The 17802-nt window shown below is 25.1% G+C and overlaps 1 protein-coding gene across 1 annotated transcript; it reads right to left on the bottom strand.

Moving 5' to 3' along the window:
- Nucleotides 1-1245: 1245 nt before the first annotated feature.
- LOC129969121 (serine/threonine-protein kinase Pink1, mitochondrial-like) lies at nt 1246-17598 on the bottom strand. Its single transcript, XM_056083537.1, has 10 exons — nt 17049-17598; nt 15301-15463; nt 14562-14654; nt 13444-13548; nt 11571-11775; nt 8224-8391; nt 6945-7108; nt 6053-6171; nt 5225-5458; nt 1246-1716 (listed from the first exon to the last, which is right to left on the bottom strand). The coding sequence occupies exons 1-10, from the start codon at nt 17493-17495 to the stop codon at nt 1441-1443; spliced, it is 1974 nt and encodes a 657-aa protein (XP_055939512.1). The 5' UTR covers nt 17496-17598; the 3' UTR covers nt 1246-1440.
- Nucleotides 17599-17802: the final 204 nt, after the last annotated feature.

Here is a 17802-nt window from a genome sequence, read left to right as displayed (position 1 = left end):
TGTAAGAACCATGGAAAAGCAAAACTTCATTTTCATAAAAATTTTTCAACCTCAATCTATGTATAATATTATTATCATGAAAAAAAAAAAAGAAAAGTACTAATTTTTACTTTTTAAAAAAATTTCGTTTTGAGGTTTCTGATTTCACTGAAATTCATCATGCCATACAGTTTCTGTTGTCATAAAATACAAAAGTTTTAAGCACATCTTTAAAATTTATTTTATCTGGGTATCACAATTTAGCTCCTTGAAGGACAAATCTGAGAAAAACGAATCTAACAATAGCAATAAAGCTTTGAAAATAAAATAGAAATTTTAAATAGTCTGAAACATTGCAACATGATTATGCTTTAGACTTGATTTTACATGCAAATTTACCAAATTTACAAAAAGATTGCCGGGCTAAAAATATTACTATTATCACTTACACTTTAAATAATTATGAACTCTTTGTTACAACTCCATCTTTGTACAATCCAATCAGTTATATAAAAAAAATAATTTAAATTTATTTTTCTTTCTGAAAATTAAAATTCAATTACTTTTGTTTACCTGTCGCTGAAATCCAAAAAAACATAAGAAGCTGATTCGAGTAGTTAAAATCACAGATTCAAACAAGGAAACTGAAAATTATAACAACCCTCATAAGCATCTTTTCATCAATAATGTTTGTGTTATGCAAAAAGTCTCAACTTGTTCCTCCTTAAAAGAACTTTGCAAACTTTTTTTTTTAAATATACAAATGTAATTCATTCAGAAAACAAACATAATTTCAATGTAAACGTGTAATGTTGTTCAATTTAGAAAGAAATATTATTGTATTTCTTGAATTGTGATGATCGGAATTCAGTCGCAAGACTCAATAAAATACGAGATATGAATCTGGTACTTATTAAATCTCCTATCTAGATCAAATATTCTCAAGTTGAGTATAATATGGAAGAATGGAAAGAGGAATACTGGTGTAATCATCTGAAAATGGTTCTAAATTATGAAATTCCTTTTAATATAGTCTTTATAACTTCCAAATGGCACATCAATCTAATTCCTTTAATCTTATTATTCTGTTTAGTATGAGCAATATTTAACCATATAAATAAATTAATAATTTTAAAATAAACAATAGCATAATAACAATTTTAAAATAAGCATAATAAACAAGTGATCCAACAAATAACATTACAAAAAAGAAATAAAATTAAGAATATTTATTTTTTACAATTTTTTTATTTAATTAACATACATATACATCAGCAGAATACTCGTTGTTCTGAAAATAGAATATCTGAAGTGCAGAAAAGTAAACTACAATAATATTTTTTTTACAACAAACTGTTAGTTAAGGACATTTGTTACTATTCAAAATAAACAAATCTGATTAATTACATGTTCAAAAAGTTATAGCAACTAACCATTCTCTTAGATACTAACATACATTTTTCAAGCATCAAGATTTCCCGAGTCGATAATATAATTAATTGCTTCAACAACTTCTAAATATTGAATACGAGAGCAGAATGTGTGCCTCAGTTCAAACTCAACAGAATGAGGATTTGAGTTTTCTAGTAAGCCTTCTAAGTAAGTTTTTGAAGAGAGTGTAAACAACCACTCTAACACTTTGTTAGAGTTCTTCTTATCACGACTACTGGAAAATAAGTCAGGAGAAGCATGAAGAAGAATTTGACATACAGTTGCAGCAAAATTTTGGTTAGGTCTCTGCAATAAATAAATAAATAGATAAATAAAAATACGAAATAAAATTAATTATTTAAAATCAAGCAAATATCAAAAGGTAAATAGTGCGACTGAGATAATAAAATAAGAATATAATGTACAGAATAAGTGTTACAGAGGTAAGCAATCCAAATACAAAGGTTACATATAATATAAAAACTTGGAATGAATCATAATTTTTAAAATACTTTGAATCATTAATTATATACAAAATTAAGCAAAATTATTTAGGAATCTTAGAAAAATTTTGGACAAATTGCTTATAAATTATATATGATGTGCCTAAATGAAAAGTAAACATTCATTTTAGTGGCATTTTTTCAAATTCCAATGAGTTAAGTGTTAGATGATATGGTGGCATTTCCAGTTGCAAATATATAGTTAATGCCTTTGCATTAACATCTCCATTTCTGGAAAAGTGTTTCCTCAATTCACTGCATGATAGATTCCTCCAGATCAGCACAACGGGATATTTTTCTTTACTTTATGGGGAATGAGCTCCACAAATTTATAACACAACGAAAGAGATGTATTGAGAGCAATGTCATTGCTTCACATTGCTCTCCATATTCAGATGTTAGTATTAAAAGGCAGGACCCATAAACATCAAGGACTTGCTATGGCCATGGTAGGTCACTAATCAAGAGTGTATGATTTCAACTGTGAAGGAGCTCATATGGTAGAATTGTCAGAAACCACTACTGAACTGTCAATAAGCAAAGTAAATGAACATCACAAAATCCACAAAAAGCTTGATTATAGCAAAGTGGATAAGGACACTGTGGAAAGCTGAATCCATTAGCAATTCAAGAATTTCTACACCAAATCATCTACTCTCTTCCTAGAAGACTTGGATCAGTGTTTCAATGTCAATAGTGATTATTTTTAATTGTATTATTCCATGTGAAGTATAATTATAATATTGTTGTTAAAATTGCTTTACATATAATGATGATCCTCTTTTTATCTGAGCATAACTCATATATATATATAAAGAGGGAGAGAATGAAATGTAGAATTTGAGATCTCTTTAAAAGAAAACTTGCAGACCTTCGCACAAATAGCTACAAATGTAAATTTCAACATAAGCCAAATCAACATTCTTTCATTTAGAAAATTTAATAATCAGTTATAAATTAATGCTTCTACTTAGACTTTGAATTACCTTCCATAATATACAATGTTGTTTTAGAATTTTGTTCAACAAGAGAAGATTGGTAATTCCATTGGTATTATTATCCTTTCTCAAATACATTAATGACAACAGTGATATGGGAATTTTTAGATAATTTCGTACACATTTTAAATTGATTAATTAAACAGTTCTTGGATGTAAAATAATAAAACATCTGTAGTTAAACCATTTTCAATAAAAGATTTTAAAATTATTTCTCTTTCTTTCATAATAGATATTTTTACAATTTCAATTTTATTAATAAATGCAGTCTGAAAGTCTAGTATGAATACATGCATAAATTACACATATATGAATCATGTTTTATTTAATCGCTCATATTAATGCAAAACTGCATAATAAAATTTTTTGTAATTTTAAATAAAATTTTTATATAAATTCTTATTTTCTGCATCAAATGTATCATGTATTCCAAACATTCATTAATTTTCAGTACTGAAAACGTTGAATGCATTATCAGAAGCATCACTTAAAAAAAAAAAAAGTTTAGCAAACTTTACTGTTGATACAGACATAATCACCAGAAACCTAAATGTACTTAAGAGAACCTTTTCTGGGATTGGAACAAAAAAAAAAAAAAAATGAACTATATAGTTAATCAAAGCAAAACAAAATAAATTCTATGTATGAAATAAAAGTTACTCCAATTGTTTTATTATTATGACTTCATATGAATTTGAAATTGCTGTAAGCTTTATTTATCTTGAGTATAAAATAAACATGATTAATGATTTAGAATGAAAAATAAACAAATGGATATTGCAATAACAATTGTGCATTTTATGGTTTAAAATATGTCTGACATCAAAACTTATTAAACATAAAACAAAAATTTCACAATATAAAACCACTATCAGAATCGTTTTGACTTAAGCTTCCAAGAACAGAGCCTCCATTAACCAGATACATGAATACTATTTTGCTACATTGAAAAAATGTCAGAAGTATTTTTAAAGAAATAAAATTGGATCAAGCGGAGTAAAGAAGATATAATCTCTAATTATGCAATTACTATAAAGATATTAATATTACTAAAATCATAAAATTTCAGAAGATGTGACAATCAGCATGCCATTAAAATATACAACTGAAAAAGTATTTCTTGAAAAACAAATTTCAAGCATGTAAGATTAAAATTAGTTGAATTGATGCTTATATTAGGGATTTTAATACTATAAGAACAATAAATTGGAAAAGCAGCACTGAGAACAATCAAGATAGAATTATTTCACCGAGAAAGTTAGAACAATGTCATACTTGTCAAAATATTGATGATGATAATGGATGAATATATTACTTTATTCCTTGGTTGCGTTCAGTTTAAGATTTTATATCACAACTTAATGTATAATATATGTAAAACATGATTTAAAGACGTAATTGAAAAATTCTTTAATGACTTTTGTTCTTCATAATTTCAAGGAAGTAGTCCAATTTTTATCTTTTGTGAAAATTTCTTTGTTCAAGTTATAATGAGAGAAGTGAGACGAACTGACTAGGAAGGCAAAAACCAGGAAAGAGAGACCCTGGTTTCAAATTTTCATAGTTTTAGAAAAGAATTTACTAACAAAGCATTTGGTTCCATGGGAAATATAACAACTGGTGCAACACAGAAATTACTGTGAAGTAGAAATTCAAATGATCAATTTTTGATTATATATTAATTAGAAATTATTACACACACACACACACACACACATATATATATTTGTAAAATATTCTTTGAAGAAACAGGTATCAAAATCTTTAACATTTTTTTTTAAATGTTAAAGATTTTGACACCTGTTTCTTCAAAGTATATTATTTAAAGAAATAGGTTTCTTCACCACATATTATTTAAAGAAATAATCCAATTTTTATCTGCCTTTAAGATTTTTTTTAAAAAGCCTTGATGAAGACAGCAGGAAGAATGAAACTAAATGAAACGAATGAGACTAAATGAAAATATTCTGCATTTTACATAGTTTTATATAAGAATTTGTTGACACAGTTTTAAAATAACAGCCTACACAACTTGGAAATTAAAACTATTAGAGAATTCAAAATACAAGAGATTAGGGAATTATTTTAAGAACATATGATTAATTAGAGGTTGTAATATACTGCATGTGTGCATGTTTAAAAAATCACTAATAATCAATGCATTATAGTCTACATTTTCTTTATAGAAATTAACAGCTGCTTTAAGTGTTCTGAATGGAAAAACTATCTACAGAAATTTGTGCTTAATCATCACAGTTTTTGCTTTCAAATAAAAAATCAATACAATAAATTTAAATAATGATAAAGTATTACTTGTTTTGGATCTTTGTGCAAAATATCTGTCACTAATCGCTGAATAGCTGCAGGAGCAGAGCTTGGCAATGAAGGTAACTTGTTCTCATTATAAGAGGAGTTTTTCAAATTTGATCCAGGAGAATAAAAAGGATTAGACCCTCCAAAAATTTCATAGGCTATTGTGCCAGCAGTCCAAAGATCAGATCTAGAATAATCAATCTGAGAAAAGGGGCCGGCTTCTGCATTCACCACCTACAGAATAAACACATAACTTCAGTACATTTCAATGGTATTGTTATAGTATAAAACTATATAATAGAAATTTTGGATTAAATGCTTAATAAAATACAAGATTAAATAAAAATGAAAATTATATGGTAAGTTATCATGTGCCAATATGAATGAATGAATTTTCAGTACAAAATCTATTATGCATATTTTATTATTGTAATAAAATTTAAGAATAATTTACTTTGAGCAATTTTTGATTAGCCTGTAGAAACGAAAATCATGGAATTGAAATAAATCCAGCAAGTTGTGCATTTACTGACAAACACTAGACAAAAGGCAAAATTTTTCATTCATGTTTTTCCAATAAATTATGAAGATATATTAAAGAATTGACTATACTACTGGTAAAGCATGAATGTCAATTCTTAAAAAAATTATTTTATCTCCAGCTCTAAATCAAGCCTTTTCATACACCTGAAATTTTCAAGATGAATATTAACAAATTATAGAAAGAATAGCATTATTTTATATTATATATATATATATATATATATATATATGAAAGATAAAAGACATGTAAAAAAAACTAAGTCTAAAATCTGCAAGTATACAAACCTCAGGTGCCATTAAAGCCATGTTACCACCTTTGCTAATATCATACGATGGATAAAACAGAGAAAGGCCTTCTAAGCAACAACCAAAATCAGTAACAGCAAGTTTGGGAGAAGATACACCTAAAATTTAAGAAATGGCCAAATGAATAAAAAAATAATACAAGTACAACTTATTTTAAACAAATGTAGAAAAGAATGGTATATATTTGAATAAAGACTGAAATTACAAGCTTTACACTTTTAAATTTTGATTTGTATGCATATTCATTTAGAACACTTACTAGAACAATAAAGAACAAATGCATATATAAAGAAAAATGTAATTACTGGAATAAAAAATACTACATCGAAGAAAGAATAATCTACATTTTTCATTTCAAATCTAAGAAAGAATTTTTAATTTATAAAAATATCAATTTTAAAACATTAAAAACTATTTTGTCAAGAGATCTTTAATTTAGTAATCTTTAATCTACAATCTGATAGCTATTATTAACTGCATACACTATATCTTTGAACTCTCAAAAGCCATTAGGATAGTATTAGTAAAAATATAGCTGAATAGAATAGCTTCAAAAGAGTCACCCGAAGACAATCTTAAAATCAAATAAATTTTATTATAGTAATATTAAAAAAAGACATAATATACATAAAGGTAAATACATAATATACTGCAAAATATGAATTCTGATACACTTCTTTCATGTCAGTTTTCATTTGATAAAAGCTGTTTTAATTTTGCATTTATATTTGGAAATAAATTAAACCTATGTTGGTAATATATGAATAACATCAAAAATAGCATTGTTTAATTTTAGTGCTAGAAAATATTAAAATTTTTTAATACTGAATAAAAAATATCATAAGAAAATACCCATAACAATATAATTTACCTTCAGATAAATCTAATAAAATATTATCAGTTTTCAAATCTCTGTGTGCAATTTCATTTTGATGAAGATGTACTAAAGCTTCTAACAATTGGGTAAGCAAAAGAAGAGAGGTTTTTGAAGAAGGAGATTCTTTCTTTAAGTAATCTTTCAAACTGCAATGGTATCTAATTCAAAAGAAGAAAAAATATCTCTAAGAAAGGAATATATATTTATTTTACAATATGATATAAGAAGAACATGAATCATGACAGTATAATTTCCATATAAATCTCTCAGAAAAGAAATTGTGGTACTATAAAGATTTTTAAAAAATACATGAACAATGTTAATGAAATTTTTAAATGAATATAGCCAAATTTTCAAAAGAACTATGAAATTTCCTTTACACTATTCATTCCGTGTACATTTAAAAGAGTCTCTAACTTTCAGTATTGCAATAATGCATTTCGATAAATTAAGACACTTTTAATTTTTAACCCACAATTTTTAAATTTATATAACCTAAATCAGATTCATCAGAAAATTCATAGTTAATTTTTTATTGAACAAATACTAAATCCTTGTACCAGAGACTAAATTGGTAAAAATGGTAAATTCTAATAGATGATTTCATAAAAATACACTTTGTGGTATTCCTCTTTGTAGCTAGCAAACTAATTTTATACAGAATTATCAAGGTTACAGCAAGTTGTAAGGTTCCTACATGTTGGTAATTGAAAAATAAGTATTTTCCAGACATTTGTTTTTTGCTTCCTTTATAGTTTATAAGGCAATTTATATATAATTATTTCATTACCTAATAATTTTGAAAATTGACAAACAGCAACTAACTGTGAGGAAATTTCTAAAAAATTCTAAATTGGTGTATTTCAGCATTACTATATGAAGACAAAGAAAAATTAAATATTATAACTTTAAGAGAGTTATAATTATTTAAGCATTAAAAACTCTGATAAAATTCATTTAAAAAATGAACTCACAATATTAATTTTTGTTTAATCTAACCATTAGAAAGGACTTTCTTTGTAATGTGTTTTAAATATTTGCAGTTTCAATGAATAAGCCAAACACTGGAAACTGGGAAATAGTTGAAACATAGAAACAGAAACAAATAGAGACACAAACTATCAAAATACAATAATATAGTAATGAAAAAAAATTATGAATCTACTCCATTAAGGCCAGTATCAAACAGGAATTTTTTTCTCACAGAATTAAGGTGCAATTTATTTAATTACAGATATTTATAATCTCACTGTATACAAAAAAGCATGTGTACCTTTTCATTACCAAAAAAAGTGTCATATTTCTGCCACAGCCATCGTTCAACAAACGAACAGGAAGAGCTTGAGGGAAGTTTTTATAAGCACCGGGAAGCAAAGGTACTTGATCAGCAAATGCAAAGTACATCTCAACAATATTTGGATGAGGTTTAAGCCTCTTTTTTCTATAATTAGAAAGGAGATTATTAATCGAAAATTATTAACAATCTACAAATAAAGAAATTATTAACAAGCTATTTAATCATATATTTGAAACTACAGCAAAAAATTTAAATGACTTCTCTAATGATAAGGAATATATTATTTGTATCAAAAGTAATGCAAATTTAATAATAAAAAAATAATTATTAGTATTAGTAAGAAAAATTATTAAAATTATTATTTTTATTATAAAAAAAATAATTAAAAAATTCATTAAAACAAGTTATTTCATGAAATAAGAAGAAATTCTATGAAATAATTGACAAATCATGATCAGTTATTTCATGAAATAACAAAAAATTATATGATATAATTATGCAATTTGATGCTCGAGTATGTACATTCTAATTTGGACAGCCAGTAATTTGTTATAAATAGATTCCAGTTATTTCATATATTTCAGTTTTTTAAGTGACAAAGCAAAATATTAATGCACATATTCCATATCATTCCATAAATTATTGGACAAACAAGTCTGTTATCAAAGTTGACTAGTGTCCATAGTGATCTTTATCATTAAAAAGATCTAACAAAAATGATATCATTGTGAATCTTCACATTAAAAAATTTCACAGTAAGATAAATAAATGGTAATCTGATGGTGCAAAATCCAACTTCAAGATGAATAAAATAGTACTTGTCAAATAAGTTTAAAAAAAAATAATAATAATAATTTTTTTTCAGGAATTGCTAATGAGCACATAATCTATTATCATGAAGAAGAAACATCATTTTTAAATGATTAGCCAATTTATTTTTTCATTGTTCTGTCAAATTTCACTAGTTTTAAATAGTACACATTTGAATTTATCATCAAGTTTCATAGAAGGAAAATACAAAATCTCTTTGTAATTCCTTCAAATAATCTTTTGAAGTAACTCAGTAATTATACTAGCTTGTCTGGGTTCATCATAAATACTTCAATGTCTTTTTAATTGATGTTGTTGTAAATAATCCATTTTCTATCATTATTTATTATTTGTTTCACAAATTAATCAATATCAATATGTTTAGATATATAAAATCCAATAAAAAATTATTATGAAAAATTACTAAAATAATTTTTTAACCACACCATTTTCCAAATACCTGACAATGATTGAACAATGCAGTTGGAAATCTTTCTCTATTTTCACACACTTAAATGTAATGAACTAAACCAATTATACCATTAATTTAATCATCATCAACTTGAGTTGGTGATGGTAATGGTGATAACTTTTTAGTGAAAAATCAGTAAAAATATGTTTATTAAGACAATTCTGATAATGGGATTATGTTAATTAGTTACACAATAAACTTCAATGCATCTATTTGTGAATATCACCAGGTTTCAACCATTTATATAAAAAAAAAAGTAAAATATGATGAAAACTACTTTTTTCTCATTCAGTAATAAAAAAAAATCCACTCAGCTTTAATTAAAATAATGAAAAACTTTCACAAACAATAGATATAAAGATTCAGATAACTACATCAAATGAAATAAGGCATATGATTGACAGAAGTCAATCAAAAGGTAGCTAAAACTGTCTACCTGTAAAAACTGTAATTATATTTGCACAAAAAGAATTACAACAGAAGTGATTATTTTTAAGAAAAATATAAAGGTATAATTATTACTAAAAAACTGTACATTATAAGCATTTTAATATATTAAAAAACTACTTAAGCATTTATATATGTTATTTTTATCTTTATTTTCCTACACATAGAATAACATTTACTCAAAAGTGGGCATATATATATATATATATATATTATCACAAAAAGGAAGATCTGTATATAGTTAGCGTGGCTGGGAGGTAAAGTATGAGCTTGCGAAGTGCAAGCTCCGTGTTTTAGACCTCAGCCATGCAACATTACATTTAAGGTTGACTTTAATTTAAATTTATTGTTATTCATTGGCTAATGTAATAGAAGCTTCTAGAACTTTATTTAAACTTCTATATAATTCCTGATTATTCTGTGAAGATATAAATTTGGTTTTTCCACAAGGAGTGGGATCATTTTTCTTGGCCTGCTTGTTAGGAGAGGCTTAAAGTGAATAAACTTGATATTGTATTACTTTGCAACTTGTTATTTTTTGCATCTTTGTGACAATATATAATGAGAAAGAAAGAAGATACAGAATCGAAGAAAAACACACCTATTGTGATTTTACATAATTTCCAATTTAAATGAAACCTAAAAGAACAGGTTGATAAATATTTATAATTATAAATGAAATTCAACAATTTATGTTAATAATATATTCATACCATCACCAAAGTAAGAGGAAACTCATTAAGCACATTCCAATATACAAATCAAAATGAATTGTATAAAAAAATATATCATTAAAATTATTTTTATACGCAGTTGCTTAAGAAATGTGAAAATGAACATTCAAATTCATTCAATTTCCAAACAACACCACTGATAGGTATATCACATGATTTCCATACAATAATAAAATAATTATTCTAATCTATAGTTTTCTCCCAGAAAATATTTTTCATCATAAAGTTGACTATGCATATGTCATTGAACTAATAGAAACATATAAAACGCTACTGTTCTTTTCAAAGGAAATTATATCTTAAGCAAATTATTTAAAAAATATATTAACCTTTCTTTGCATAATGATGGAAATTGCCATCATAACATTTTGTGAACAAAAAATTAAAACTCAAAACAGGTGTACTGTAAATTGGTTGTTGCCACAACTTATTTCTCAACTATTGCGTAATAAGGAATGTAGCTGACAAAAAAATCAAATGTCACAATCATAACAGTGAGTTTAAACTCGTCATTCCCCTGTTTGTTGCAGTTGGAAGAAATGTGCAATTTCTTGAATATTTTTTATAACTAATCTAATTTTTTTTTTTTTTATAATGAGTTGAGAAATTTAGAAGAGAGAGACACTGAAGATTTTGTACTGAGCTTAACATGTAAATTTGCATGATGAAGGATATTTCCATCATACCATTTATTAATTATTTTATATATTTATACTAGGATTTTTTCAAACATTTTTCCTTTAATCTAGAGCATGAATTATATCACCCTGATTTATTTCATAAGAAAGAAAAAAACATGCAGAGAAGGGTTAATGTCTTGATAATTTTAAAACTTTGAATATACATATATATAAATTTACCTGACTTTATGATTGACATCTCCAAAATGAAATTCTCCAATAGATGGCAAAGTTTCTTTATGCATGGCATTCCAGATAGCATAAGCATTAGATTCGGCACTATAATTAAACATAACTTTCACTGCCATATTATAAGGACCAAAATTTTCAACAGACAATTTGGAGTTTTTTTCAAAATTTTTTGGTACTTCCGAAAATTTCATATCTGAAAAGAAAAAAAAATGTGCATAATATCAAATAAAATTGATATCATATGATTAAAAGCAACATATTTCTATGTTATGAATTTAAAGTAAATGTTTATTTCAAAAATTCTAGTTGATTATGGAGGATGTTCCAAAAAGGTTAACGTTACATTAAGTTTTTATGCTTTTCCATGCGATTCCCACTGACAAAAATGGTTAATTGGAAATTATTCATTTTGCAACAACAGCAGCATTATGAAAAATTGCATATTGTATTTTTAAAACTGGTTTGAATAATGTTTATTTGAGAATAATGATTATCATATACTAAACTGAAAATAAAGATATTAAGAATACCCTTAAAAAAAGATAATATATGAAGCAAAATAATTAGAAGAATTTTTCTTCCTCTGCCTTCAACAATAGAAGAAAATCAAGGGATTAAATATTTAATGAAATAATGAAACTATCAAAATAAAAAATAATAAATCAATACAGTAAAAAGTTGCAAAATTCTATTTCCAAGTGTTGCCAATTTTTAATTAAAAATTCAATTGTTAATTAATGCAAGTTCAAATTTAATTTTTTTTTTCAAAAAATTTTTCCAAAATGCATATTTTTACCATCCAAAATATGGCTGTACCAAATGTGGTAGTTTAAGTCAACAATATGTTCTATAGGGTGCCAACACACACCCATTCTCCTTTTTTAATAGTAAATTCATTTATTTACAGATTGCACAATTAAAACTTTAACTTTATCAGATGATATTCGTTTTAGTAATAGCAATATACAGAGATCTAAGTTCACCAAATCAATTCAAATTAGTAAAATTCATAACATAAGCATTTTTTCTTTGTTTAATTAGACTAATCTAAAATTATTGTGGGTAATTTATTTTCTATGAGATTTGCATCAAAATAGAATTAAAAACTGTTAAGAAAACATTTTTTTAATAACATATTTATCAGGTTTCAGAAGTATTTAATCATTAGAAAGAAATTTTCAAAACAACATTTATTGCATAATTTATAAAATATGACTGATAATAAAAGTAGATAATGAAATCACAAGATAATATATAGTTCACTGAATTCAACAGATAATTAAAGAGATATAATCTGAATTTATTTATTGCATGAATAGCAGAAATGACAAAAAGAACAGAATTAAAATGAGGAGACAGGCCGTGTCTCGCTTAAATCATATCAGTCTCACAACAGATACAATAAAAACTCCAGAAAAATCTATTATGGACATATTAAATATTTCCACAACACATATGCATTTTCAAGAATTTTTACTACATAATATTTCATATTTAATATATAATATTTAATTTTAGATATGAAATATTGCTAATATAATAATTAACATTATATTATCAAAGATAAATGCTATAAAAATATTTAATATAATTCTTTTTAAGTCTTGAAGTTCAAACTAACACAAAAACTTTTTATTTAAATATAATTTAATTATAGACTTAGAATACTGAAATGCAGAATTTTTAAAAGATGCCAATAATCCAAACTATGCAAAATATAAGTATAAATAATTAACAGATGGTAAAAATGTTGCAAGAATTATAAATGAAATCTAAACAGTCATTTTTCTTCCTAAATTAGAAGACTTCGTAGTAAACAAGATTGATGAAATTTAAAATAAAGAATATATATAGTTATTACTTTGTTCGCCTTCAGAATGAGACATTATTAATCTTGTGTAAGTCAATAAACTATTGTCTCCTTCATCAGTTTTTGTTGTATCCTTCTCATCACCATTAACAGCATCTAATAACAAGAAATATTTGCACACATTCTTTAAAAATTTGCTTTTTTTGACAATCATATTAAATAATTAAAGCATCTATGACAATATCTTTCCCTACATTAAATTCAGAATTTTTTTTAGAATGACAGGTTCCATAAATGAATCATAATTGGATATCATTTCAATGATACAGAAGTTACTAAACCAAACTGTAATATAATAAAAAATAAGACATAACATACCCAAACAAAATTTAAGTCACATATACATCGCCATACTTCATTTCCTTCATTTAAAAGTGTGAAATGTATAATGCTATTAAAAATTTATTGGCAATACTGTGCAAAATTATCCATTTAAGAAAGTGTCAAAAACTTTTTTAATGAATTTTTTTAATTATAAGTTTTTTATTTATGCATAAGTTATATATCTTCTGAATATATTTTATCAGGATCTTAATATATGAAGTAAAACATGACAGTATATACATAATACTTCATGACAATATATACATAATGCATAATGTAAATTTTGCCTGCTTTATTCACTTCAAAATACAGCACATATATCTTTAGTTGGCTCAATTATGGAAAATTTTATCACTGTTCTTTTAATATTATTATTTTTTTTAAAAAAAAAAAAAGGATTATTTATCCAATTTCCAACCCTTTTAAAATTCTATAGAAATTTAATTCAATTTCTAAAGGAACATATAGTGATAATAGAGATCCAAATGAATAATTATTTTGATGTGTTAAATCTCAGATGAATGAGAAATTATAAAAAAGAATATAGTCTTTAGATATAATAAATCTTTACATATATAATAAACTTTTCATAATTGGAAAAAAAAATCCTCTTCAAAATCCAATGAAAATGCACAAATAAGAACTAATTTAGATGCTTTAGAATTGAATATAAAGAATAAAAAATAGGAAAATCAAGTATTATTACTTATCTTTTTATACTTAAATTATTCTATCCATCATTTAAATTATTTTTATTCATGTTTCAAAATAAAAATCTTAATTACTTGATTCATTTTCTTTAACTGATGAATGAGAATTCAAATCATTTGAAGAGTGGCCAATATTATTTTCACCAATATTTCCTTGGGATGAGTTATCTATAAAAACAAAAACATAAATTTAAAATGTCACCATGAATAGATAATAAACCTATTTTTGTCAATGCCATTATTCATGTCTGTAGCTTCAGAGGTGATTTATTATAAAGCACATATGACTAAAGAACAATCCCCAGCTTAAAATGTTTTTACATTAAAAAATCATGCTTTGTTCCTATAGATGGAGTTCAATTGTTTCTATATATAAATTTTTATTTCATTAAATAAAAGGAATTAACTCCAAATCCACACAAAGAATGCTGCAAGCAAACTACAACAAAAATTTGGGAACTGATATGCTTCAAAAGAAATCAATTCCAAATTTTAATGGATACAGGTTCTTTTCTTTTTATCTCATTTCAAATTTTATTAATAAAATAAAAATTATCTTCTTCCTCTGCTACTACATAGTATTTCAAATAAGTAGAAAGTTATTAGTAATAATTTAAAAGAATTATTAATCAATTAAATTTTATTTTTACCTGTAATAAATAACCTTTTTGACTTGATACTGGAAATACTTTTGAAATCATTATCATGTATTTTTTTTTTTTTTTCAGTATCAAAACTCTTATCTAATAATACACACTGTAACTTAAATTTAAAAAATAACAAATTACAAAGCTTAAAATAATCAAATATTTACCTAATTTTGATTCCTGAAAACAAGCACTGTACACTGCAGCATTACATCCCTTAGCTATCATATCACCAATTTTTAAATCAGAAAGTGAAAACTGTCGATTAACAGCATAATTTTTATCTATGTTCAATCCAACATTTTGCCAAGGAATAGAAGAAAACGAATCCTAAAGCACAATTTAAAAAAAAATGTGACCAAACAGAATATACAAACAAGTGAAAAAAATCAATGGAAATAAAATCTGAAAAGTAGATTCATGATTAGTAAGTACTTTTCAGAAACACATTTTCAAGATTCAATTCCATACAAAAATAATCATGAAAAAATGTGACATGCACCAAAAATGAGAATGAAAAAAAGCATTTTAAATTTTTGATTTTCATTTCATATTGATTTAAATGCTGAAATCTGACAACAATTACATGATTTGTCTATTAGAAAATTAGTTGGAATAAAACACTAACTCAGTTTAATAATTCTAACAAATCCTCAAATCTATATCATTGAATTAATATTGTACAGGCTGTTAATCAAAAATAAAAATTCCTGGATGTCCTTAATACTTACAAAAAAATTACAAAAGTAATTTTAGTTTTTCAGCATATTTTGTTTCTAATATTCAATTTAAGTATAACCATGTTCAATAAAATATGTTCAATTAAAGTTTAAAAATATTTTTGTATTTTAAGTAAAAGTTAACTGTTTCATTTCAAATTTTAATTTAATTATTTTTGCAAGATATTATGCATTTTATACATAAAGTCTTCAACTTTTTAAGTTTAATTAAGTAAATTTTAACAACAAATGAATTAATATACTATGATACATAACAATGCAGATTATTATCTTCAAGTCAAAGTAATGTAATGATCTAATAAAAAAAATGAAAATATAAGACCAACACTGCATTTAGGTAAATTTTTATTTCTCTGAATTTAAATGAAATTATTATTATTATTTGTGAAAACATGACTTGCATATGTTATTTCATATCTTTTTAATTTATCATATTGTAAATTGTTTTGGTAATTTTCACACCTTTATTAGTTGAATAGAAGTTATAAGTAGTATTCCCATATTTTATATATATATATATATATATATATATATATATATTGTTTAGAGCAAAAAATAATATCCAAAGAAGGATTTTTAATGTTTATGGTGATTCATTATCAGCTGGATAAGAACTGATACATGTCTCACATTTACACAGCATTGCAAAGTCAGTTGAAATTATAGGCCAAATTATAGATATTTTTCATAACTTTTATTCATTACAATATTTTTGAAAAGTAAAATTATTATCGAACATTTATGTTTTCATGATAATTGCTAAGAAATTAGTATAAAAAAATACAGTTGTTACTATTGAACAAGACTTTTAAAATTACATGCACAAGAAAGATCTTGATGATAATTTACCAAAAAAAAAAAAAAAATATGAATATCAAAAGTAAAAAAAAATTTTCTTTAAAATATATTTAAACATTTTAACAGCAATTGAGAGCTTTATAAGTTCACAAAAACTACATAATGTTATTGAATTTCCGAAACATGGAGGAAAAAAAAGGAATTATTTCAATCATATTTAAGTTCTATTTGCAGATCAAATCCTACTATTTTTTAAAAACTAAATTGAAAAACATTTTATCGCATTTCATTTAATAAATTTCAACATTCAATGCTTATTGACCAGTAACATTTACACAAATTCATTTTATTATTAATAGAGATAAAGACGTACTTACTCGGATTAAATAAGATACACCTTCACATTCTTCATCTTCTGTCAAAAGTGATGGCTTCTTTGCTAGTGCAAATCCTACGAGGCCGAGCATTGGCCCTTTTCCTCTTTGCAAAGCCTTTTTCCTCCATTCTTTACTTACAGCTCCAGCCACAGAATCAGAAACCCATTTAGAAGTAACGTTATGAAGAAATCCAGGACGATAAAAAATAAATTTTTTAGGAGGAACAGCGGACCCGGAGCTTTTTTGTACGAACTCTACGGGTAATCTATATTGACTACGAAATGGTTCAGAAGACAATTTACTTTCCTTGCCGTAGAAAACACGTAAAAGTTGACGTGTTTTCCCAAGGGCATTTTCGAAAAACGATTGAATTGGTTTATTACATGTGTCAGACACTAAATGTAATCGAAAAGGAAAAAGCGACTTCGTAAAAAAGCAGGATGCCATGATCCTACATTATCCACAATCCATAGCTACTTTTAACTCCGATTAAGCTAATTTCAATGTAAACAACGCAGTTGTGTTTGGAAATACAAACAATGCAATTGCCGTTCTTTTCTGAATGCAACTCGAATTGAAAACCGAAATTGAATGGATTGAACCGAATAGAACTTGGATCCGATTTCTGAAAATCTATTATTCTAATATATTAAATATTGCAGAAGCAAAAAAAAGAACAACAAAAAGAAAAACTTATTACATTAAATATTAATATAAATTATAAAACGTTCCAAAATTATAAATAGGCCAAAAT

Source organism: Argiope bruennichi, chromosome 5 (assembly GCF_947563725.1).
Source record: "Argiope bruennichi chromosome 5, qqArgBrue1.1, whole genome shotgun sequence".
Lineage (NCBI taxonomy): Eukaryota > Metazoa > Arthropoda > Arachnida > Araneae > Araneidae > Argiope > Argiope bruennichi.
This window is presented reverse-complemented; position numbering and strand designations above follow the sequence as displayed.